This window comes from Hyalella azteca, unplaced genomic scaffold (assembly GCF_000764305.2).
Source record: "Hyalella azteca isolate HAZT.00-mixed unplaced genomic scaffold, Hazt_2.0.2 contig12682, whole genome shotgun sequence".
NCBI classification, from domain to species: Eukaryota; Metazoa; Arthropoda; class Malacostraca; order Amphipoda; family Hyalellidae; genus Hyalella; species Hyalella azteca.
This window is the reverse complement of record NW_025942634.1, coordinates 309,351-336,787: the sequence shown is the minus strand read 5'-3', so window position 1 is coordinate 336,787 and position 27,437 is coordinate 309,351. Positions and strand designations below refer to the sequence as shown.

The 27,437-nt window shown below is 39.6% G+C and overlaps 1 protein-coding gene across 4 annotated transcripts; it reads right to left on the bottom strand.

Annotated features, from left to right (window-relative positions):
* LOC108669333 (protein disabled) lies at positions 1-25,552 on the bottom strand. 4 transcript variants are annotated; one of them, XM_018156639.2, is made up of 8 exons: positions 25,481-25,552; positions 14,619-17,438; positions 11,454-11,572; positions 10,773-10,883; positions 9,696-9,869; positions 9,023-9,103; positions 7,971-8,183; positions 1-6,420 (listed from the first exon to the last, which is right to left on the bottom strand). In XM_018156639.2, the coding sequence occupies exons 2-8, from the start codon at positions 14,722-14,724 to the stop codon at positions 1,783-1,785; spliced, it is 5,442 nt and encodes a 1,813-aa protein (XP_018012128.1). In that variant the 5' UTR covers positions 14,725-17,438; positions 25,481-25,552; the 3' UTR covers positions 1-1,782. The 4 variants fall into 4 exon arrangements, with proteins under 4 accessions (XP_018012128.1, XP_018012126.1, XP_018012127.1 ...); XM_018156637.2 differs by lacking the exon at positions 25,481-25,552 and adding an exon at positions 18,094-18,202; XM_018156638.2 differs by lacking the exons at positions 7,971-8,183; positions 25,481-25,552 and adding an exon at positions 18,094-18,202.
* Positions 25,553-27,437: the final 1,885 nt, after the last annotated feature.

Here is a 27,437-nt window from a genome sequence, read left to right as displayed (position 1 = left end):
TGAAATTCGCGATTTATTCTCCAACTAGTCCGATGTGCGGTATAAACTGGACTGCTGGTGGACCTCAATCATGTTGTGGCTTGTTTTATTTTATGCAATTCATTCTAATACATGCATTACTATTTACGATAGTTGTCGTCGATATAATCGTTAAGATAGATATCGTCGATATCATCGTTACGATAGTTTTCGTCAATGAATTAATCATTTCTTACCAGTTAGCAAAGCTGACTATTAACTTTCTACTATGACACAACTTCAATTATAAGGTACGATGATCGTTCATAGGACGAAATTTGCATTACAAGTGTGGCAAATAACACGACTTGCTATGCATCAGCAGTGAGAAGTTCAAACACATTCCAACCCGTCTTGAAATTGTTCCATTGCCACACATTTTTCGTTCAAATGCAATGTACAAAAATGCGTACGTATATGCAATTTAGACGAAATGGCGTAAATATTAGTTCAATGAGCTAATAATTTTATGACGCACAATGCAAATTTTATATAAATTATCGGTAAAAATATATTTGCTCGCGTAAATCCTCAAAATGCTGTATCTCAAGGGTGCGATATAGACTAACAGATTATCTGACCGGACGGGTTGCCGGTCGAAGAAGAAAACAAATTGTCGTCGCATAAGCGAGTCCGTTGTCTGATGGTGTATCGTGTTGATAGTTTTACGAAAAATTAAAAGTAAAAACTAATTCTTGTATGTCATGCATAATTGCAACATAAAATTCACATTTATACTGACATCCGTCCTAAGTATACGCAATATAATATTGCTGCGGTACATGAATGTATATTTAACTACCATTTCCTGACAATATAATATTTTTAAATAGGATATTTATAAACCGAATTCGAAATTTGCATTACAGATTTGAAATTTACATTAAAAATGAAGTTGATAATTATATTTCGAAGTTAATCATGGTAGTAGTAAAATAATCAACTAGAGCAATTAAATGGATCCAACTCTATGGACATATAAATTAAAAACGCAATGCTAAAGACAAACGGAACCTAACTTACGCTAAGAAATTGCACACAAAATGTAAGATTAAATTCATTAGCTGTAAAAAAAAGCGCTTAGATCTCATCGTCATAGTGTTTTGTACAAAAACTTATAAGATTATGAAATAAAATTTTGATTACAAAGACTTGAATTTAGTGAAGTAATTACTATTTCTGAAACGATTGTTCCACTCATATTTTAGCCTCTGTGGGAAATTTCTTGCGACATTTCCTTTGTATCAATAGAATAGGCTAATGCTAGCGAATTTGCTTGCAACCATGGCGATGCACTCTAGATATAAAAATTCATTAACGCCCATTAAACTTGTGACCAAAGAAATGAATCAACGGATTACAGGAGATAATATAATAATAAAATTTTTCCAAGGCAACGAGATCAGTTACAGATAAGCGATGAATAACGATTGGGAACCTAAGTCGTTCGTCTCACAGCACGTCCACCAGCTAAATAAAAAGGAATGCTTAATACGAATCAATGGCCTCGACTTCGGTGAAAAACGACGGGTAAATTAAAAATAAAAATGGTCTGAATACCCCTCAATAGAGAGATTCCTGTTAGTGACATTGCACGATTTGTGACTATTTTCATGAGATTCGTGTATAAATAATATCACAAAGTACGCGGTATAATAACCGTTTGATCGAATAACATAAAAATTGACGTTCTTTCAGACGTGTAATCATTAATAATAACTACATTGCTCGTTATATCATAGTTACATAGGCGTTTGCTGCATTTCACTTGGTACTACTACTACTAGTATTATTAGAATTAAATACTTCAAAGGGTTCTTTCCAACTTTTAGAACATTCAGTCCCAGAAATTGCGACGTCAACACTTGGCGAACAATCTTCAGCAAAGAAATCCTCTGCAAAAGGATCGCTATTTCTCCTGAAAATATCATCAGGGTCGTCCTTGGACGTCTGGGCAAAACGCGCAGATACTCTGAATTCAACCTCACCATCTGGAAAAATTTCTTGAGCTTCTTCGAAACTCGGGTTGTGGCTGTTGGGCGACGCTGTCAAATTTTCGTTCTCTCGGACGCTGGGTCGATCTTCTTGGAACGCGTTTTCAAAATCAGCGAATGCGTTGTTACCAGTAACGAAAACGTCATCTTGTGTGTCATCAGTGAACGGGAACTCAGAACCGTCGTCTACGAGACTGTCAGGAAGAGGTTGTAGACTCGGAAAAGCAGCCTCAAAGCACACTTCGTCCGCAACGCTCTCAACAGCAGAGATGAAATTGTCGTCGAAAGGAGACGGTGACGGCTTTGCATCGTTACACACTGAGGAAGTTCGGCTGAACCCTGAGGAACCCTTCCCGGACCCAACAGGAGGTAAACTGTTGCTCTCTGGTACGGGAGAGAACTGACGGTCGTAACCAATTGGCGTAGTAGAGGACCGTGAACGGTGGAGTTCAGCAGTCTTTGGTCTGCCAGAACCTAAGAAACCATTTTTCATTTCTAAAGAAACATCATGAGAACCGCTCAGACAGTCTTCATAGGGTGACTCCCTGCTACAGTTCTTCATGCGATCATCAAGTGACATGGTTTGGTTAATCGTCGGGCGCTCACGTTTGTTGTCTCGGAAAGACCCTTCTTGATGCCCACGAGCCATTGCCGCTGTATGCTCACTATCAATGAATGCCACTTCTCCACAAGGACTTGCACCTTCGTTTTTGGATTGTGGTGATTCGTACCTGAACTTTTGTTCGTCGTACGGAGTATTGCGACTAGAATCATGCCACGACCCACCATATGGAGATGACCTGCTAAGGCGTTGCCCATTTTCACCAACATCTCCATCTAAAGAAGGCTCTCTTTCGCTCTCAACTTCCTTCAGAACCTCGTACCTGTCGTTTCTGTTTGGTGGGTAGTCATCAATGGGGCTTTTATTGAGGCTATCATTGTCTTCTTGAACCATGTCCACGGAGTCTGTTTCAGCGTTGGCGTTAAATTTTGTAGACTGTTCTGTTCGATCCATTTCATTTTTAGTTTCCTCTGCGTCTTTAAAAACATCATCGAATTTGTCAAACTCAACTTCGGCTGTTGAGAGAAAACCGCTGTCCATCACAGTACATTCCCTAGGTCCGTTCTCAACAAAATTGTCATCAAACGGAGATTTACTCGAGGTGCTAGACTTGCGTTTTGAGTGATTTTTCATCTTTTCTAGTTCGCGGAAGACAGCATACTTGTCTTGTTCTACTGGAGGAACGAAGTCATCTTCAAATTTACTAGTGTTTTCTTTTCGTAATTTTGGAGCATTTAATGTCTTGACAATTTCTTCTTGTGAGATGCAGCTGAAATCATCGGTGAAAGGAGATTTGCCCGAGTCAGTACTTAGTTTTTGTGTGGCTGGACTACGGAGTGGGCCAGTCATTTCAATCAAGTCTAATGAATGCCTGTCCACTTCACTAAAATCGTCAGCAAATTTGGCTTCAAAAGTTGGCTCGAAATTTTCATATTCGCTAATATCAGGACTCCTAAAGATGGTAACTCCCTCTTCAGGTCCACCGGTGCTACTCCAATGCTTGCCAGTGTATTCACGATCGTGATCAAAATCATCGCTTACAGACGATTTCATATCCATGGAATCCTGGCGGTAGTTTGCAGGAGCAAAATTCACTTTGAAAGTCCCAGAAGACACTTCTGAAATTTCGTCTTCCATGGAATTCTGTGGAGTGAGAAAATTTTCGTCGAAAACAGACTTATGTTTGGCGGTCACTGTCAGTTCTCGGAACACAGCGTATCTGTCTTCACTAACGGGTGCACCTAATTTCTGATTTTTCGCTGAATCGAGGTTTAGAGGAAAATCCGGAGTACGCAGAGGGCTTGCCGGAAATTGGGCATCAAAACGAGCAAAATCTTCATCATCACTGAACTTGTTCATGTGATCTTTCTTTGTATCTATTCTGTCTTGGCTCCTCTCGCAACTAGAAGAATTTGAGGTTCCCGAAAAACGCGAGGTTCCCCTCTTAAAATCTTCCGAGTAGGTTGTCTCGGCTGACTCTTGTTTGAGCTGAAGCTGGGCCAAACAAGCAGCCAGTTCAACGACCGTCATTTTTGCAAGTTGCTCCACTGGAATTTCCAATTTTGTCGCGAGCTGGTCGAGGCTGGTGTTGGTCAGATCAATTGATCCTGTAGATGGTCGCTTGCCAGAACGTGGAGACTTTCCAGATGGGGTCGATGTTTTGCTAGGAGTAGAATCTCTCGAACAGGATGACATTTTCGGGATAGCGCCAGTGTTAAAAGAATCATGTGTTGGACTGAGATTAGGTCTCGGGAAATGAAACGGTTCACTAGCAATGAAAGTTGGTTTGTTAGCGCGGTTAGGTAGGCAGGCAGGAGGCGCGGCTTCAGAATATCTTGGTTTGCGGGACGGCAAGGGGATGGGAGGAGAGGTTGTCACCTCTCCAGTTGATGTATTGGCGCGTGAAGATTCGGGGGGCAAATCGTACTTGTCATTGATGTAGAGATAATGAGCGTCTTGAGATGCAGAAGAAGGAGGGCGGGGCGGAGGTCTAAGTTTGATGTCAGTTGGTTGACGTTTTGGTGGAAGCGGAGGTGGTTCTATAGGAGCCGGCCGCGGAGGCGGGTAAGGAGCTTCTTCATATGGTCCGTCCGCGTCTTCGTTAGGGAACGGCCGACACTCCCCTTCGGGAGATGAAAAAAGTTCATCTGAGCCATACTTTCGGCCAAAACTCTCCTGACTTGCTCTGTATTCATGCTGCTCATAAGCGAGATCGAAGTTCTGGTCGTGACTCAACTTTCGTCCATAGCGATATGGTTGACGCAAGGGTAGAGTCGCCGAACTAGCACTTAAATGCTTAGTTAAACTACCACGAGGCCGCGGGCGGGGACTCATTCCACCAACACTCGCTATGGCTTCTCGAGATTGATAATGCTGGCTTGACTCGGACGACTGCTCGTCCCAGCCTGACAATCCCCTTGAAACGTTAAAGCCATCATGCTCGTGATGGCCTTCATCCCGTACACTTTTCTGGCGAGGTGAATCCCAATCTCCGTCCACACTCTCCTGCTGCAGAAACTTATGGCTTCGAGGAAGCGTTTTAGGGCTGACAGAATCGTCTGTAGGGCAAGGGAGAGTCTGTTTAAAAAGGTGCTTCGGCGCCTGTTGTGGACTCCGCTCAGGAGATGCTGAGGACTGTCTTTGTTCATGAGAAGTATGTGGTGGGGAGCGGGACGGTGGTGAATCACGGAAAGATTCAGGAGGTAGAGCAACAGTAAGAGCACCTGTGAGCAATTGTGGTGTATTATCTTCAGGCATGCTGCTAGAAGACATTTCTGACCGCTGACTCCGTGGACTTTCACCAGAGAAACGGTTGAAATCGGCAAAACCAGATACGGGAGTCTCAAATTGTTGCTGTTGTTGCAAGTCCACTGTATGATGTTGACGATCGCGATAATCTTCGTTCGAATCTAAAGGTGGGCTAAATGACTCGCTAAAAGAATGTGAGGCAATAGCAGCAATGTGCATTGGCGTGGTGGACGTAGTCAAAGAAGGATAGTGTGAGGTGAGAACTTCTGAAGATGTGCATGGATGGCCAGATGATGTGTAAAGTGAAGCTACCAGGACCGAAACTTCTGTAGGAATCACGCCTGTTTGTGTGCGAGGAGACCCAGGGTGAGAATCTTCTCCATCCCCCAATTCTCGTAGCAAACGCTTTTTCTGCTTTCGGACGTCGTTGAAGAAATCTTTCTTGTCTATGAAAGGTTTACTTTTGCCAGTACCCAGCGGATCTAAATCAACAAAAACATCATAGTTGGATCCTTGGCGCCTTTCGAAATCGCCGGCGGCGTTTGTTCCTGCCAAATCGTTAAGGGACCAGCCGTCTTCGAAGCCTCCTGTTCTGGAATCTACAGCTTCATGAGACATCGCCATCCGACAGTTCGTAAAATTCCCACCAGTGTTACTTTTTCCAAATTCATTCAAGCTTTCATCGCTAGAAGGACGTACTTCTTTGAACACAGCATAGCGATCTTCTGAAACATCGTGCGGGGGAACACTTTGAGCACCAGCGCGCGTCACGTTGGAGAAATCAACAGGAAATGCGTTGGCTCCAAACTCCAGATGCTCCGAGTCAGATCCTCCCATGCCGTGCTGCCGTGCGTGTTTTCGGGAATGCGAACTGTCGTGCCGAGATCGGCCCGTCAAAGGAGGTGGTGCTAAAGTAGGAGGAATGTTTGAAATGCTAACATTGCTACCACACGAAGATGTTGAAGGTATTCTCGTTTTGCTGGACGGCAGAGTTGACGATCCACAAATAACTCCTCCCTTGCCGCCGCTGCTATTGGCTGATCCAGGCAAACTCGTTGGACGAAATGAATCTCCGAACGGATCGAACGCTTTGTCGTCCTGCAAAAATTTAGGTGAATTAATTTCGCCTTTAAAGCACATTCGCCTTTTTTAGAATTTAATCAATTAGTTACCGGTATACGTTAAGTAACTTCGGAAAAATGAGAAGATTGTTAGAAATTTAGGGTAAAAATATTGTATATAGTGGTGGGAGTCCCGAATGAATTATATCACTACAATTAATATGATGAAGTTTAGTAAAATAACGATGAGTTAATAAAATCATGCGCAAAAATTTGTGCAGTATTTAGCGCTGTTCACATAAATACTTGAGATAAATATAAAGTTACATCTTTACTACTCAAAATATCAGTTTTGAAAGACGGCGTAAGGTTTAAACAAATGAAAATTGCTTAAAGTTGGTGAAGCCAAGAAAAAAAAATTCAGCGTACAGACCACGGGAGAAATCAATCTTCCGTCAACGTCTATAATATAAGTTAAAATAATAACATGAAAAACAAATAACACAAAAATTATGACATGCAAACGAGATAAAAAATAAAACGCTCAAAGCTCGTCAAATCATTGACACTTGAATCAAGAGATTTAAGAATCATGATGATTCAAGTGAATGTCGAGTAGGAACATTAAAAACGGGCAAGTCTGAAACTCTCCTCAGGAATGAAAAAAAAAACACGCAATAAATAACTGATGTTACACAGAAGTTACAATGATGACAGTGGCGTGAAGGATTTCCAGAAAGCACAAAAATCTCTACCAACAAACTTTTATGACCGATGCATAGAACCGATGTAAAGAATCCAGTCATAGGGTAAGCAACTGAAAAGCAAACATATTCTACAAAAAGTCAAATAGCATTCATAAAACAGGAAATCTACTCCAACCAAAATACTCCTAGGAAAAGGAAAACAGAACATTTTGGAATACAGGAAAACAAAACATTTTGGAACATAGTAAAACAGAACATTTTGAAACATGGAAAAACAGAACATTTCGGAACATGGGAAAACAGAAGATTTTGGAACATAGGAAAACAGAACATTTTGAAACATGGGAAAACAGAACATTTTGGAACATAGGAAAACAGAACATTTTGAAACATGGGAAAACAGAACATTTTGGAACATTGGAAAACAGAACATTTTGGAACATTGAAAAACAGAATATTTTGGAACATGGGAAAACAGAAGATTTTGGAACGTAGGAAAACAGAACATTTTGGAACGTAGGAAAACAGAAATTTGGAACATAGGAAAACAGAACATTTTGGAACATAGGAAAACAGAACATTTTGGAACATAGGAAAACAGAACATATTGGAACATAGGAAAACAGAACATTTTGGAACATAGGAAAACAGAACAATTTGGAACATGGGGAATCAGAACATTTTGGAACATAGGAAAACAGAACATTTTGAATCATAGGAAAACAGAACATTTTGGAACATAGGAAACAGAACATTTTAAAATATGGGAAAACAGAAGATTTTCCCATGAGCCAGAGAACAGAACATTTTGCATAGAAAAACAGAACAATCTGAAACATAGGAAAAACAACGGCCAGCAACAAATGAACTTTGCAGGAACCTTTGTTATTTTATTTGCTGAGGTTGGCTGGGCGTCTGACCCCGACGACGAGACAGCGGCCTGTCTGTTAGATATCTGCGACAGGCCGCGCTGCAGGTTAGACAGCTCGCTCTGCAGGTCAAGCAGATCAGCGATCGCACCCCCAGCACCGCACGTCAGAGACGCGCTGATGAAGTTACTGCTTCCGTCCAGGCTTGACAGGAAACCTGAGTCCTGCAGTTCGGTGGGTAGCACACGGCAAATGTAGTGCGTGAGTTCGAACTAAGATTGACATTTGTACAGAGAAGAAAATGTTGGTGAAGGTGAATTGTGACTTAGATTGACATTTGTACAGAGAAGAAAATGTTGGTGAATTGGAACCAAGATTGACATTTGTACAGAGAATAAAATGTAGGTGAAGGTGAGTTGGAACCAAGATTGACATTTGTACAGAGAAGAAAATGTAGGTGAAGGTGAATTTTGACTTAGATTGACATTTGTACAGAGAAGAAAATGTTCGTGAATGGTAGGGAAGATAAACGCAGCGGAGTAAAATGCGAGAGTTACAATTAGGGTAAGGAAAAGAAGCAGACATTGACCAATAAAGAAAAAAACTGGGGTTTAGAGAGGACATGAAATTGAAGAAGTGAGATCGAAGTTAGAAATCAAGGGAAGCAAACATAAGAAAAGATTCAAGTAATATGAGTAGAGAAAACAAATTCAAAGAAGAAAGATCCAAGGTAATGAAAAACTGGAATGGACGAAAGAAAGAGACTGCGATGCGGTTTTATCCACTGGACGATAACCAAAGAAAAAACAGAACAGGGATAAAATTTTCAGAATATAATTGGCGATGCGTTCGAAATATTGTGGACACTCGGATTATATCCACCAGAAGGAATGCATAGTTTTCCCGTAGTTCATAAGATCGAGAGTAGAATGATTCTTTTTCAGACGCTAGCAAACATCTGAGAGAAGAGAGACCTTCAGATATATTCTAACGACGATAGAATATGGCCACCGTGTTGGACAATTATGTTAGTGGAATTCACTGTCATCATAGCAGACATTACCTTGAAATCAACACCGTCTCGACCCTCTTCGAGCTGAGACCGAGCCTTCTCAATTTCTTTCTTCTTCATCTCAAAAACCACCTAAAAACAGATCAAATATTTTTGAAATCCATGTGGCGAAAATTCTCTGCTATATCAACATTGGTTAAAAAAGGAATGCGCACAGTTGCATCATATCACTTCCAATAAACGGTCGACCAAAGCCTTCCTGAAAAAACTGTGAAGAACAAAGCTATTTGATATAAGGAATTTAGCAGTAAATGTAAATGTTTTAGGCATAAATAATTACTACTAAGCGCCTCAAAAAATTATGCAGTAATTATCCATAAATAAAACGATTTTGAGTTAGCATAAGTTTTTAAAGTAAAAATTGTAGTAAAATGAATATCTTTAGACTAGACAGCACTTCCATAAAATACGAAAATGAGACACAATGAACCATTTCCTCCTTACACGAGATTATAATAGGAGAACAATCCCTTAACCTTAGCCGCTCATAACAACTGTCATTTATATATTATTCATATTTGTCGTCATAAACCGAATAAACAAACTTTGGACTACAACAATATAAATAATGAACTTTGGATTGAAAATTTTCCAATGTCAAACCTGGATTTTTGAGAAAGCAATTCAATTGTGTAAATCCGATGACGAAGAAAGATGAGCTTACCTGAAAAAGATCTCTCATGGCAATAACAACTTGGCTGGCAGTTTTTTCCGTCTTTATACCGAAGAACTTGTGGCCGGCATCGGGAGATCCAAAGATGTAGCCGAACGCTCTTGAGTCGGTCATGTCTTGAGCGATGAACGATATTTTGTGAACGGGATGATGGTACAAGCAGTCCTGGAAAATTAATAAATTATAAACTGATTCGCTTTCGATATTAATGTTTTCTAGGAGTAGACCCGAATTGCAGCACCCAACTGAATGGAAACGAACTCTTGGTCCACTATGATGCATCGAATTCAAGAAATAAATAAACTTGAAATAAAGATGCAACTATAATCTGCGGAAATTACCCAGACCAAACATCAATGAAAACAAGGCAATACAACAAATAGGCTGAAAATAATCATGGCTTTAATTTAAAGAATATTTTAAATAAATTTTTCTAACATCGATCAGAATAACGACATAGTTTATGGTGTTTCTTATGAAGGCATTGAAAGTATTCGTCTCATCGCAAAAATTCGGGCAGCAGTCTAGGAGCAATGTTCACCAGATGAAAGCATAACAATCGTCATAGACCGAGAGTGAATGACGAGAATATGCTAGTTTATTTTAAGAAAAGCACACGATGTTAGATAACAAGGAATTTAAAAAACCAAAAATATGTCACAATTCACCATAAATCAAAATGTTCCAGAGTTCATCTCCATCGTCACTGCGAAAATCCTTAAGAGTAAATACCTTCAGTTAATCATGGTTGAACTAGTATAAGGTTAAGACACATGAGAAGCACATGTATGCAGATGTAGTTTGTTGTTCGCCTGTGACGTCACCGATCTCAGTGACGTTACGGGCATTAACCAATCACAGAAATGCGATCAAACCAGTCATGCAATCCGTCATGGGAATGACGGGTTTGTTTACGTTCTCGAACTCAGTGACGTAACAAGAAAGCTGAACTGAAAGACGGAAATACTCGTGGGTCAACCTCATATAAGTTCAACCATTGAGTGAATAATATAAAACATACATAATATATAACATAGCATAACAGTAGAGTGTATAATATATACAGACCCCGGTACGATCATCCCTGAGTCTGATGCCATCCATAGCCACGGTCACGGCAATCCGTTGCTTGTGTTCCCCGGCCGCCCGCACCGCGCCTTTCAGTTCAGCCAGCGCCTCCTGTACACCAACCATCAATTACAACAAGACAAACACACAATAAAAAAATACTTGACAAAATCTATTGAAATGATAACCTGATAACCATGTAATTCGTTTGAAATACTTACCATGTTTATTAAAAGTTCTATGACCTACATTATTCAGTCAATTTTCTTGGCAAGGTGTTTTACTGAGTCTGCCTTAACCCTCTCCGGGAACTTAATTTTCAACTTAAATTATACGTAAACTATTGAGTGTAGCAACCTGAGGACGTTTGTACGCAGCAGAGAACATTTTAAAGTTGTACGTGGCGGCAACCATCAGTGCAAGTCATTTTGCGCTCACTAGAACGTATCCTTTTTGGGAAGTAGGCTGCAAACTTTTTAAATCTTCCTATTGTGTTACGTAGCCTCAGTATTAGGCCTTTGATGGCCATTGACAAAATTTTTCTATGTCAAATCGTTTTTGAGTTTTGGGGGATTTTTGTTAAAAAAAACGAAAAGTGGTCAAAGTTACCCCGCCGGTCCAAGTAACCCCATTTTACGGTATACAAAGCAGAATTTAATATGAGCAGGAAAACAATGTCACCTGACACATGCGGTCGCCTCTCGCCGCCTCCACCTCGAGCACCCCGATGAGCTTTCCTTTGAAGCTCACGCCATCCACGAAACGCGACGGTTCGGTAGGTCCGTACCCCAGGGAGCGATCTAGGTGGAAAACAACAACATGCATCACTTGCCAGGGAACTTTGTATATTGGGCATAAATCATGCTTCCTACGAGTAAATTTTGTTAGAGTAAGACACTAAACAGTACTCTTCAAGAAGAGAATGAAAAATTACAGAAATGAGGAATAATTCAACAAAGAAATAGGTTTCATTAATGACTACTGGCTGAAACATAAAAAAAATAAGCATGGTCCACTTATGTTTTTTTTTTTTTGCCTCCTTCCTGCAGAGTAAATCTAGAAAACTAGAATGTAGAATCACTTCAAATAGCGAAACAATTGTGGAACTCAGATATAACTACTTTCAGGAGTACTACCTATATGTTATCGGAAGCAAAAAGCTACCTCAACTTTTGGACAGGTAGGTATAATCGAATATTTCATGTGATATTTCATGTAAAAAATAATCGATAAAAAGTACTTAAAATCCATCAATAAAACCACATTAGACGTAAAAAGAAGAATTAAAGACAAGAAAAAACCAGTATCATGTGGATTTGAGCACCAAATATTTAGTAAATTTGCCAATACGTCACGAGATACCTAGTAATGGGAGTAATATGAAATGTTGTTAACGGGAAATGAGACAGCTTAATCTCGAGAAACTTACACGGAAAACTTGCCTAGCAAGGTTAATTTGATGAGCGCCGGCAATTTCATGGAGGGGTGCACAAGCAATCTAGCCTTAAAATATACTTGAGCACTAAAGCCCAAGTATACCTACCCCAAAAAAGGAGCACTAAAAACGCAGGAAAATGAAAGAAAGTGAGCAAATGTAATCGAAACTTAATTTTTTGGTGAAAGGAGAGAGAAGCCAACATAACGTTTGGTTAAAGATTCCTCAAATATCAGTATGAAATATCGCAAAATTCACTGCAATTCTCACTAATTTACACAGACAATCCCACCGATTATGTCACTCACGAAAGGGGTTCCGTCGTCTAGCGCTGAATGTTTCGTACCCTGAAGAATCGGCAGCGAAAGGCATGACGGACGCAATCAATTCAGTTCTATTAAGTGAAAAGGGCAATCTCCTTGCTAAATAAGGACTTTGGCAAGGGGTAAGAAACGCCAAACTCTTGAACGTAAGCACTTTCTGGAGATTCTACTTCGTTTATCAATTGGTTAGTTCTTGCAGTAGTACAACGCGCGCGATAACGATTAAAACCATCTTTTCCCAAAGAATCTTACTTAGTATTAAACATTAATTCACGTCACCAAATTCTGAGTAAATCAATAGAATCACAGCCACGGCGCTTGATCGTTCAGTGATAATTCGACAGCGAGTCCCAAGAGATACACGTGTTAGTTTATTGAACGTTACACACTCAACCAGAAGAATTGTCACCGTCGATAACGTTGAACGTTACTGGCCAATACGAGCAGTACAAGCTGTAGATAGGACGTCTATACACGACATTTACTTCTATTATACAATATTTTTAGAAGTTCGTGACAAGACAGTTTCCTGCCAGTTAATCATTCTAGAAATTCAGGCACGTTTAAGGTCTCGTGATACACAAAGTAGCTATATCTTACATGGTGAGCAACACTTACGACGCTGGGTAATTTAATACGTTTTGAGACCCATGCATTGGTCTGTGAATTAAAGCATTAATAAGCTCCCGACTTGAATAATAAAAAATCAGTAAGAATTCGAAGAGCGTCAGATGCAGGAACACATATTACAGAGAATGCTTGAGCAATTTAGTAGCTAGACAACAATAAAATAAATTAAGTGGCCTCACGGCAAAAGCGACCGATGCACCGGCATTTTAAAAAGAATACATCGTGGAACACTCTTATGGCGGCCTAACTTTAAAATCTATTTCAAAGACTCCGATACAAACGTGGTTTTCTTAAGCACTCAAGGCAGGGAGTCGGATTCCCTGGAAGAATATTACCACGAAGAGCACTTTTACAGAAGCTATAATGTCGTACAAAAAGACTTGGGCAACTGAGATGAGTAAGTGCAGAACATACAGCACGACAGCACAGTTCATGTGAGCACGCACTGCCACGACATCACGCATCATATTCAATTACTAGACTGATCACAGCGAGAACTCGCAAGCCTAAGAAGCTCTTTCCAGGCGCTCTTTTGCATCTCACATGGAGAAAAAGAGAGCTAGTTGAATGAGAGCAGCCGCATTGGCTCCAGATTTTGGTGAACCTTGCGAGTGCGATCCTAAAATTATGACACAAATTTATAACAATTCTAGGATAATTACATGTAACCACAATAATATGCCAACAATAAGATGTCAGCATACGTTTGTTATGGATTCCCGTGAATTACAATAACCAGGGGCATGATCTATGGAGAGATAAGCAGCTTTGGCTAGTCCGTCACTGCGATCCCTCGTATCGATCGAAAGGCGTTGCTTGAGCTTTCCCTCGCAACGCCCCCTTTTGCAGCTCTCTTTCAGTTCCCCCTTCACAGAGCTCTTCAAACTCCCCCACCTCTCCTTTGAGGCTATACTAAACTACAACCAAAGCAGACTTGCGATAGGGGACAAGAATCTCGAGTTGCTTCTGCAGTCTCATCAACTTGGAGCAGTCCAATATTGTAGTTTTTGCGCCCATACATGGAAACAGCATGGAACCTCAAAATTTAATCGCACTCCTCACTAACGTACTAAGCGAACTTTGCGAGAATGTAAACATACTCCAATAATACAAATGAGATACATTTAATTTTGCAAAGATTTCTGACTAAGTTGTTTCTCGATCTGGAGTACATGATTTCAGAGCACAGCATAAAGAATGGCAGAGGCACCGTCGGTGCTTCTTTTTCGCCTTCTAAGGAACAAACATTTCAGTTCTGAAGTTCTAAAATATTCATCAACAGCAAGATTTTTAAAAAATTTGAGAAATCATAAAAAGATCTTTAAAATAACACAAAATTAAATATTAGGTTGATAAAACTTATTGTTAGAAAACGGCACGTCGATAAACATACATTAAAATTTTGTATAATTTAGATATTCCTCCTGAAGGAGAGAAATATGTTGACCAGGTACTCACCTAGCGATATGGCGGGGGACAGGCCCGGCCTCCTGATGGAGGCGCCTATGATGCGCGAGGTCGTGGCTTTGATGCCTCGGCGTAGAGTTCCCCCTGGATGACTCATGTCGTCTCCTGATGCACTTGAGTCACAAGCACAAACCGAGTCTAAATCCTCAGCAGATCTACAGCCACGTTTTGTGTCAGCGTCACTGCTCGAGATACTTTCCCTTGGATTACTGCATCCAGTTTCAGCGGCAGCAGATACGCACCGAGCAGGAAAATCAACGTCTTTATCTAAAACTGCTTCCGCGCAGTTAGCGTGGACAGATAAATCGACGCTTACAGTAGGTTTGCCAGAAATTTGTGGCGGCGACCACTTATCCGCTTCACTTTTTCTCGCAGTAATGTGATCAACAGCGGGGTTTGCACATCGGACATCAGACAGAACGTCGTTGTCGTCAGCAGCTTTCTTTCGAATATATTCGTTCTCAGGCAGCTGGAGTCCAGAAATTGATTCATCGGGGTTTGAAGTCTCTTCAGAGTGGGCGTTAGTAGCTCGTCCGTTTACCACCTGTGACGTTTGAATGGACTCCTCGGTGACTGTAAGACTGGAATGTTTCTGCGAAGATTTTTTTTCAGCAGTTGTGGGGTTGAATTGCTTAAGAATAGTAAAACTTTCGTGAATCGCAGGATTAGCTAGATGAATGGCATTTGTTTTTATGCAGGCCTGAGGGGTTATGTGAAAGTCTTTAGACGCAGGAAGTTTCGCACTTGACTTTGAAGAAGATAAAGAGTCAAGACAGTCCTCATAAAATACGGAAGTAGTGCAGACAGACTTAGTTAAGTCAACCTTACTTTCCGCAGACTGGAGTTCAGATAAGTCGCACTGATATGTAGGAAATGAGATAGATGGAACACGAAACACATCAGTCGTCTTGGGCAAACAATGCTGAGGGAAGTTTTCCTGTAAATACTGAGACGATGAAACTCCTTTCTTGGATGTGAGACTTGTGCTGGGCTCTAAAGATGAAGTAGTTTCAAAAATATCGGGCTCGTCTGAAAATGAAACCGAGTCGCTCAAATTGTCGACTTCAGCAGCGGGAAAATATCCAAAAGCGGTTGTGGTAGCTGAGGGAGGAGAAAATGCATCAAGTGGAGAGTTGTGTACTTTATAAAACTCGAGAACTTCATCGGCCTTAAAATATGCACTACGCGGTAAATGCACAACAGTTGAACTTTCGTCAGGCAAGGACTTTCCCTTAGTTGCAAGAGATACAAAATTATGACACTTCGAGTCAAATTTAGAGCAATCCGTAGACGATTGCTCTTCAATTGTCAAGGAGCCAGTCTCAGAAGCACTGGAGATTGAGTCACACTTAGATCGGGAATTCTCGTCAGATTTATTCGCACCGTTGACAACCTGACTACGACCATCGATTTGAGAATCATTAACGGACTGAGACCGATTACGCTTTATTATGAAATTATTTTTCAGGGTTTTCTTAAGTTTACTTTTGATAGTAAAATCTTTAACACTGAGGAATGCTAAGGCTTTATTCTTTCTTGCTTGATCTGGTAAACTATAGCTATCATCACGCGCTTGACTAGAACTGGGTGAGGAGCGTTTACAGTTGTTGTCTTCAACTCGATCGTCTACTGCCTCGTTATGGCAATGAATAAAATGGCTGGAGACAGACTCTTCGGGTCGGCTTTTGCTCTTACTTAGTTTAAAAATAGCATTAACTTGGAAGTTATTATCATTGCAGGTAGAACGCGGGGATCCATTTGGCTGATTAAGACTCGACGCGCTTCCACTACTGCAGCTGCTGCTACTACTAACAAGTCGAGATGCTTGCTGGGGCAGATTCACATTAACTTTGCCAAACTCTGCCTGTGTTACAGAACGACGGAAGAGCGAGAACCTACTGCTCTTATTTGCACCAGATGGATTTCTTAGAACTACAGATTCTGTGTCATTGTTTTGATCGTTACACCGACGAGTTTCATTTCTCACAGGTACATCCACCTTACGCTTGAAACTCCACTTCTTCTGTGGTGGTTGTTGTGGCTGCGGTTCAGGATTCGGCGAGCCAGCAGTGGCTTTAGGAGAAGGAATTTCATGACCTGAGGCATCGCGAGTTTCTGGAGACGAAACGCTGGCACACGCGACCGGACTTTTTAATTTCGGATCAGGACGCTCAGGAACGAATGCAAAGTTACACGAGTTTCTTGGTGGTATCGGCGGAGAGTTTTGGGTGTCTTTCAAACTTCGAATGAGTTCGGCTCTCCTTGTCCTAAAACGGGCAAAAGACCGTAAGTCTACGTTGCTAGTAGATTTTTGAAGCTCCGGCCTAATGTGGCGTTTCGGTCCAGAAGGAGGCTTTCCTTCATCACTTGACGTGCGCACCACTGGACCGAATAACTCTCGAGAAGCTTGTCGAGTTCGCAGCGACAGAACACTTCGATGAAGAGATTGTAATGAGGTCCTGGTGAAAGGAAGGCTTCTGATGTCATCAAGGGAACTTTTGGGGATGGAATGTAAATCTTCTAAAGATCGTTTTGTGACAACCTCAGGTACTGGTGCTGGGTTTGATATGAAATTTAGGAATGCTTGTTCAGTGACGTAGCCACTGGTTGGCGAGGCGCTAACTGAGCAGGCAGAAACGTGGCAGTTCTTTGGAGTCGCGTCACGGTATGCTAGAGGTTCAAACCACGATAGTCGTCCCCAGCCGCTTGGTACGGTCTTGGGAGAATGGATGGGCAGCAAAACTATGTCAGACTTCGGATCTGTAGATCGTCCGTTCGAAGGCTTCGGCACGTTCTGGTCGTTCGTCGAATCTGTAAGAGATACCAATGCATGAGAATTACGTTGGTTTCGAGGAATAAATCACAAAATTTGAACGAAAATACAACAATGAATTCATGTTTTGTCTGCATTTCACAAATCCAGCATATTTTTTTATCGTTTTTGGGTTTACAAAATAACGAGTGAATGGCATTCATTTCATCACTCAGAAATGCAACGCAACCCATAATAAATACCTATCACTAATAATATTCCATTTAGACCAGAACGTATAACATACGAACACGAGGCTACTCCATCAATGTTGATAATTATGTAAAGTTTACACCAGGTCATCAGTAAATAAGCGCAACGGTCCAGTATTTAATTATTTACAATAGTTCATCAACTCAATCGTCTGGATTTAAAAACAAATAGTTTACTTTGAACAAATAAAAATGATAAATGGGCACAGTTTTAGTACTTTTTGCGTTTTTACCAAACGTTAATTCAAAAAATTTTCCCGAATAAAGCCTCGAGAACAGCATTGCGTCCATTCAACGACGACACAACAGTTACTCAATTATCCCTTATTGATACCTGAATCACAGATAAAGATTTGCATAAAGAGACATGACAAAGACGCAGGAATCATTTTTGTCTATTTCAATTTGGTTCAGTTGACAGGCGCGTATTTAATGAAGTTACCTGAAGGATTACGCCGAAGTTGAGTAGCATTAGAAACTGCAACCGAGGGATCATCCATCCTATATCAATTTATATTCTCATTCATCATTCTAAAACAAGAGGCGACATTATTTCCTGCAATACAACGGGAATATGATCGTCAGCAGACCAAAGCACGCGAGTCCCAAAATTTTTGTGAAACACCAGTTAATAGCCAGTTCGGTGTTAGCTATTCAAATGAATAATTCAGCTAAAATCGAATTTGAAAAGATCTTGTACCCAAAACACTGTAGTAACGAATAAAGCAATTTAGCCATGCATAGGTTTTACTTGAAACGTAATGATGTAAGTACCGTATCGAATGGACTAATTTGTAAGTATGTAATACGTGAAATTAAATTAAATTTTAAGAGCAGACGAAATAGAATACAAGCTCAGCAAAGGAAGAGCTATCGTCCTGACCGACACTCGCTCTATCAGTAGCAGATTACAAGGTCATCGTCAATCCGGTACAGAGAGACGCACCAGGCGCTATGCCCTACGAATAACAAACCTCACTTGAATAATGCCCTCCACTAATCAAGCCTTAGCTTCATATTTAATTTTCTGGCTATGAAACTACCAATAATAATACTAATGGAGCCAACATAAAGACAAATCGCCTAACGAACATTGACCCTGATTTGAAACTGATATCAACTGTTCAAATGTGTTTCTTCAGTACAAGATGGGTTAACTCACAAAATTGAGTGTTGCACAAAAATTACAGCCCACCTCACCCTTCACCTACAAAATTCTAGCAGGCTAGCCCATCGTAACATTTGATTGTTAATCCTTGCAATTCAAAGTATGGCCAACACTAATGCAGTCATCTCGAACACCATCATCCCGAATCTTGTCATAATTTTAAAAAAACAAACACTGCAATTAAAGGAAGACCCATTCAAGAACACATTAAGCACGTAATTGCAATCCAAAGCCTTTTTTCAAATCTCAAGACAACTTGAACTTTTTATTATAAAAAATTACACTCGAGTGCAAATAGTATTAATATTTTATATTAAAATATATTTTTGTATTTTTCCACGCCACAGAATTCCATGGTCAAGAATAAATACCAGGTATTTTCGTCCGACATGATAAGTATCCTTGATACGCGTATGGTCCGCCCCTGTTTTCAGCGTCAGGCTTTCAATACACAAACGAGCATTGGCAAATACATATATGCGAGACAAGATGGTACGTAAATGGCGCAACAAGTAAACTTTTACGTCGGCCCCTTTTCGGACATTCATCAGTTCGATGCGATTTCATGAATAAAAAACACTTACAAATGATAAGCTCCACGAATTTAGAATACAACCTCATGTTGTCACTTGCAAGTCAGCACTGGCACCCACGAAACTAAGTTGGAGGACACATCCTCTGGCGGTGTTCACCGAAAATCCGATAAAATTACCGGATGACCCTATCCTTGAAGAACAAATTGTAAATTGTTACATAAATTTACAGGTATGTTCATAATGTTTAGATGATGAGTTAATAAAAAACACAAACGAGACGAGTGATCACACGTCAGTGACGTCACGGTTCCGGACATGACACTCATATATAAGCATCTGTCAACTATCGAATACAGAAGATCTCTGTTCTTCAGCTCTCGGCCGACTGAGTCAATGACATGAGTAACTTCGCTACCAAGCAATTATTGGCAGGCACGAGCACTGGGCTAATTATTATTGATAAGTTTATCGAGACAGAAATATTGTTGACACGTAATAACTAACTAAACTAATGCGACGTAGTTTTCACCGCGCAGCCATATATACGCGAAAAGTTTTATCGTTATTAAATTAAATTATGCAAGAGGAATGACGGTGAGAGAAATAATTATTCATAAACAAGAGGAATGACAGTGAGAGAAATAGTTATTTATACGATGAAAATTCATTTGTAACAATGTCAGAGAGCAGTATCGTAATTGCGACAATTGAAAAAATTCGGTCATCAAAAAGCATGTGTGCTCCTCATGCTACTCAATGAGAAGTAAAAATTATCTATAAAAAATCTCCAGTTGATAAAAAACATCAAAAAAACTGAAACGTGTTGCCGAATTGAGGGCTACAAAACGAGCACAAATCAGTAGCAGAAGTCTTGCGCATCAAGCGCAGGCAGTAGTTGCATGGTGAATGATGGGTGCAGCAGCCCTGCTATTTGCTGACTCTGGGCAAAGCGGGATGCAGCCAGCTACAAGAAAGACTGACATGCGATACAAACGCAGTTGTTCGATGCAATCATTAGAAACCATATATATACAGCTGCAAGATAGACAGCTGCAATTGCATTAAGCACTCAACAAATGCAATCTAATAGATACGCAATAGGACGAACACCCGCTATGAAACTGACAGCAAGACAGAAGGCACGTTTGCAATGTCAGAAGGAGAAGGCATGTTTCCAATGTCGGCTAAAGGAAAATACAAAAGCGAGGGAAGAATAACAATTATTAGGTAAGGCAAAAACAAAGGATGGAATTGCGGTGTGGGCGAGATCAATAATAGCGGCGGAAACTCGAATATGACGAGAATTTTCGAATTGTTATCCAGATGAACTAACAATTCTAGAAACTGGTAAGTACTGCAAAGAAGCTTTATATAATATGACACACCGGGAAGCTCTGAACGATGTATGATGGGTTCTCTTGTCCATTTAGATCAACATTATCGTCGGGCATACCTCTCAACACTTTCCAGCGAATACGTCGGTTCGTAACAAGATCAACAAGACCAAGAAGACGTAACAAGACGAATATAATGGTGATCTTTCATGACTGAGCTGTTATATTATGTATTCTAATCGATTATTTTTCGCACGTAATTAGGAGAGAACGCGGCCTTGTATGTGCGACAGGCTTCTGAAATCATTCTACTCTTAGGAAGCATACAAACGACGAGTATAGAATATATAAATGTCCACAGTTACTCTAGTAGAATCTTTCAAACATTGATAGATATTGAGGTAACATAGATACATCATCGCGCACATGGATATGACATCGCACACATTCAGGATATTAATCCGTGCGAACTTGTCTCAGTCGAAACCCATAGAAATAAAGCACAACTGCACTTAGCTGCAACGCCACATTCGCTTCGTGACAATTGATTTAGTGCCGAGACCCGCACGAGGACAACCGTTACGTGAAGCATCATGACCTCGCTCTATCACTGCAAGTGTGATGGATCAGAGCTACTGCTTCACAATGCATTCATCCTTCGTTTACTGCATGCATCCGAAGGACGCGATGTCCTGCAAATCGTGTTAAACTCCAAACTTTCTCCATAGAATAACGATAACAGCATAATTTGCGAAGTGTGAGTGATAGGATCGTTGAATGATCTTATGAATAACATAGATGCATCGTCATCTGAATTGTTGAACACAATAGGCGTCAGCCGCGTCACACAAACAACAAAATAGACGCGTAAACACCAAACAATTATGATCCGTCAGTTCAAGGATGAAGGGTTCAATTATTTTGGTCAAATTTTACCTTCGAAAACAGTTTCAATACTACTGATTTCCACGTATATCTCAAGCAACAACTACGAAGTAAAAAGTCAACTTTTAGAGTTAACGCTAAAAGATATATTGCGATGTCATCCAGCATCCAATAACTAAGAGCTGAATGAATTCAAATAGTTTTTAACGGGAGCAAGGACACTCTAAAGTACGCTTGCAAGAACTACGATCAGAGTAAGAGCAATACGAGATAATTATCACTCTTCTTTACAGCGTATATAAAAGGTGCAGAGCGATGACGAAACATGAATACCCAACACGGGCACAAGGAAAAAAGATCAAAGATGTACAATAGACTGCGATGGCATACACGTTCACTGAGGCGCGCCAGAACAACAACTGTGTGGCCGACCCATCAGACTCAGACGGTCGGTGCGTGTGTGCGATGATGATGCCATGGACCGGAAGTGCCTCCTCTGTGAAGCTCATACAAACCTTCATGTACTGGCGAGTGAACGGAAAAAACTCTATGATGTACGAGTGCAGGGATATTGTGACGTTATACAGAGCAAGGGTTTTACACAGCCTGTAATGAGGCTTGTTGTATGTGTGGTCAACATACACATACGAATTTGGTTTTACGAATTTGATTTTTACCGATATCGAGTCAGATTGTGTGGGATTTTATCCATGAATGAATTAAAATTGAGCAGGATGGAGAAATTATGCAGTATCACAGCTGTCAAATAAACTGATTAGTGAGAGTAGTGAGTTTCTTGTTGATGTTGACAAAGCAGTATTGGTGGAGGGGCTTGGCTAACTTGTCAACTATATTGTTTTATGATACCGTACATATATAATTGAAGTGGTGGCCTGGATATTCAAAGTGCAAAAAATGCTTGTTAGTGATGCAAACAATTTTTTTCTAAAACCTTCATTAATCACTACTTCTTCCATACTGTAAAATGGGGTTACTTTGACTCCCGGGGTAACTTTGATCACTTTTCGTTTTTATAACAAAAACCCCCAAAACTCAAAAACTATTTGGCATAGAAGAATTTTGTCAATGGCCATTAAAGGCCTAATACTGAGGCTACGTAACACAGTAGAAAGATTTAAAAAGTTTGCATATCTAATAGGTTGAAAAATTAATAATGTGACCCATGAAAAAGAGCTATTATTTAAAGCCTGTCGGAGTACCCCCTCCAATTTTTTTATTTTTTGGTAAAATAACTCTAGGTTTTGATGCATTGTAGTAGAACTCTTCTAGTTACATATGTAAGTTTTGATGTTTTCATAGTTTAGACGTAATTTCAAAAAAAGTGATGGTCTTTGTTACCCCAGCTCTTGGGGTTTCTTTGACTGGGTGGTAAAATCAATTTTATTTTTTGGTAAAATAATGTAGCCTCAGTATTAGGCCTTTGATGGCCATTGACAAAATTCTTCTATGCCAAATAGTTTTTGAGTTTTGGGGGTTTTTGTTATAAAAACGAAAAGTGGTCAAAGGTACTCTGCCGGTCAAAGTAACCCCATTTTACGGTATAGACCTGTATTTTGCATGTTTCAATTAAAGTTTAATTTATCTAGTAAAAAAATGGCATCATTTTAAAAAAATAAAGTGGTCAAAGTTATCCCATTTTATGGTACTACTTTGTTAGGAATTATTATAAACATATGTATACATTCATTTACTTTTTGTTTCATTACAAATATGATTTGCATGTTCAATTAAATTAAGTAGATATAATGATATTATTAGGCACTAGGGTTACATGCAGATATTGCTATTAGTCTTCAGTAAGCTTTCCCTATATTCTCCAATTACAATACTAGAGGAAATTTTTTAAATAATCTAGCATTTGCTATAAAATGAAAATGCAACAAAAATAATAAGGCATGGCAAAATAGACCATTGCATTAGACATGTTCTAAGCTAAGCATGCTGGATGCATGCAAGATTATGATGATTGGAGCAGTTTTTCTTTGTGCATTGAAGTAATTCAAAAAAAAAAAAATAGTTCAAATGTCTACTTTCCAAGTATTTATATAGGTATATATGTCAGCGGCCAATTCACTTGACCTGATAGAGATTGAGGACGAGTCAACATCTGATAGACACGTGATAGATCACGCGATCAAGACCGCAGTAGTGGGCGGAAGCGAAGCTTATAAAAGGGCTAGCAACCTAGAGCAAAGCCCCCAGTAGCTGATAAGCGCTCCGCGATGTAGCGTGTAGCTTGAGTTCTCCGACCTTACGGTCGATGCCGTAGCTCATAACTCTGTATCGCAACTCTGTATAACCACCCCGTATACAAGATACGTTATCTGAACTTATGTGTCTTACTTATCCCTCACTACCTTAGTCAACGAAGAACCCGATCCTCAGGTAGAGCTTATATAATGAGTTCAATGTCTTCAGCGCAACTTCGGACATATACGGTACCAGATTTCTGTTAAAGTATGTTTATTGCTTTAAAAGTTTACAAAATTGAATAAATTACCTGAAGATCATAAATTAATTTCCCTGTCCTAATCTTAGTTTCCAGAGATAAATTAGTTTCTCAAAGCCATAATTCCTTTTTATTGGTTCTGCCTAATGCCTATATTGTCATTTGTCAATATTGTTTATATATTAGAGTGTTTTATATGTTCATATGTTGGAGTTTCTATGACCTTTGACTTATTTCTTCATTTAAAATCAAGGAAAAACATTTTTTCTTTCAGTGATTTTCAGAAATCACCCTTGAAAAGATCTTACCCACAATTAAAAAAAAAATTTTGTTAGATATCCTAGATTGGAAGTAAACATATGATACATTTTAAAGCAATTCAGCTTTCACTTTTGTTTATTATGTACTAAAATAACTAAATATTGGTTAGATTGTTTTTTGTCACTTTGTCAGTTACCTATATTAATAGGCCTAAACAAGGTTCAACCTATTGAGATTGAGATTTGGTCCTTTGTGTAATTCAGGATGGGAAATAAATGAACACATCCCATATAGGTATGTTATATGTAATATACACTGCAGGTTGGAATGTTGGATTAAACAACCTAAATTAGATCTATGAAGGAACTAATTCTTCAAGTAGCAAAATTCAAGTAATTATGAACCAATTTTCCTACCTGCAACTGGCCTGTCTGGCCAGTTGTCAAAACACACCATCATTTCAAATTAGAAATTATACCTAAATGATGAAGCAGATTAATAATTATGACAAAGTTTTAATTTTCTAGCATCTTAAATAAATTTTTTAAAATATGATTTATACAACTACAGAAATTTAGAGTATTTACTCAATCAAAAATAATCAAGAACTGAACTGGTATATTAGCTATATATCTATTATCTACAGAACTACAGGCAGTCAGGCACACTGAGTCACTGACAGTACTGACTGTCACTCTGACTCTGTCTCTGTCAGACTGTCAGTAGCTACTGGATAGCGTAGTAAGCGTACTGACAACTGAAACTGAAGTGTAAGGAAAAGGAAGAATTTTTCATGAGACAATGTTAATGTGATTATGGGACTCTTTCTCAAATCGTTAATCTGGATTCTTTCTGAGTCATTGTCAAAGAATCAATGACTGCCTCAAGCCTCATACCTTGTCATTGATACAAGTGCGGCTTAGCGCGCCGAATTTGCGTCGCAATGCAAGGTGTTGAAATTTATTGTTAACATTAGATAAATTTGACCAACAGGAGACACGTGCACTGAAAAATTTCGTGACAATAGGCATATCTTTAATAATGACGCCTACTATGAGCAATATTGGCCGCCAACCGACTACCGAGCCGAGGGTAGCGCGCCGAATATACAGAGAGGCACTAGGCTGACTAGCACATCAAGGGAAGGGTCAGGTGAGACATGGAAATTGACATACCTACCTGGTGGTGGTAACCTGTTCTGTTCACAGAATTAGCGCCCACTGATCGAGCTCTTGAAAATTTAGCCAACAGTTATGTACTGCCTCAAAAGCGGCGAGTTGGCTTAGTAAAAACTGAAGTTTCCGTGGCATAAAAGTTCCTTTCTCGATTGATTAGACTTAGAGACACACTGCCACCCCTCATACACGACACTGTATACAACTGCAACTAACGACTAACTACTAACGTAGCTACGCCGCTGTCCACGGTCAAAACAAACGAGAATAAAGTCAAAAATCGGCAATAGATGGCGCTCCTAACATTGCAGACGATTTATTTATCCTACGGAAAAATGTTTTACAAGTCTTGCGAATTGCTTTTCTTATTTGAATATCTTTACCGAGCTTTGGTGTGGTCAAATATTGAGATTATTTGCTAATCATAGCTCATTTGGACGTGCCAGGTGAACCTAATTCATAACCACACTGCTAACCTAATTACATAGTACACTTCTCTAAACCAAAGTATTAAGCGAAAACAACACTGGCAGAAGGATCCAACTTTAATATAATTTAGCTACAGTACGTGCAAGCGTAACTTTCAGACTTTTTTCAGGAATAAAATGTTTAGTTCATTATGTGAGATTTCCGGCTGGAGCCAAAATTCAGCGAAGAGTTAATAATAATTTGTCTCTAAAAACAAAAAATTAAAAATAATTTTCAGCTCCGGACAAAAGACTTGCTTGGCCAAGATAAGGCTCACCAATTGTGAGATATTAACGTTCTAATTTATCATTTTTAGCACGTTACATTTATACATAATTGTACGATTGCATTTCTTTGGCGCCGAAAATTTGTTAACGATTTTACCATCCTTCCAAGTTGTTAGTGTTTTCTTAATTGGAGATAATTTTCACAAATGCATTTCAATAGTTCAGCAAATTTTTTCCTGAACTTTGATATTTTAAGATTTGATAAAAAATCGATTGCATTTTAATTGTGATGTCGTTGCTAAGTACTCGGAATCATTAGCACAACGCGCATTTGTGTGCCCAGCTACCATTGTTTAAACTTAACAGCGTCATGATTAACATTAAATCCTTCAACTCTCAAAAAGGCATGAAAACTTTACTTTCTTTGTCTCATTAATTTAAATGTCACTGTGCGCTTGGTGCATAAAAACAATTGTTTATTTATAGAGCGTTATCTTAGCCCGGCAATGGTCAAGCTTAAACAGAAGCACTCAAATAATTAAATATAGCACTGAAGCAAAATTGATATTATGCACCATGCAAATGCGCATAGATCTCAAGCTAGATATTCATCTCTTTGAACTTTAATTCCCCAGTCGATGTGTCGGACCAAGTTGATCCATTGCGCGATCCCATAGAGCAGTGGTTCCCAAACTTTTTTCAGGCTGGCGCCCCCTTTGGCTCCCTAGTGAATTTCTATCGCCCCCCACAGACACACATAAACACATACGCCTCTTTCTTGAAATTTAGTACGCTGCAATTTCCAAAGATAGAGGTTAAAAACAAATGTGTATTTCACAAATAGAACCCCATTTAGAGAACCAATATGTTTTTTATGCTGTTTTAACTGTTTCAGCACTAGAAACCTAGGACGTCTCGGGCAAATGTACGGCCGGACTCGTGGCCGGTCGCACGACCAATCTCCAAATTCAATTATCAAGTAATATATCCCAAACTAATGAACGCAGTTCAATGAAACTTGGAACATGTATTTATCAGAATCTAACGCGGATTATTAGCTCGTAAAAATGATTAAATTTTACCTTCATTCGTGAGTTATATCGCGATACAGGCCGAAATTCGCAGTGATCACAGAATTTCTTCCAAACTACTGAACAGATTTGAACGAAATTTTGAATATACATTCCTAACTACCAAACGGTGATTTTTAGCTGGTAAAATTTTTTTCGATTTTACCTTCGTTTGCGAGTTTTTTTATTTCA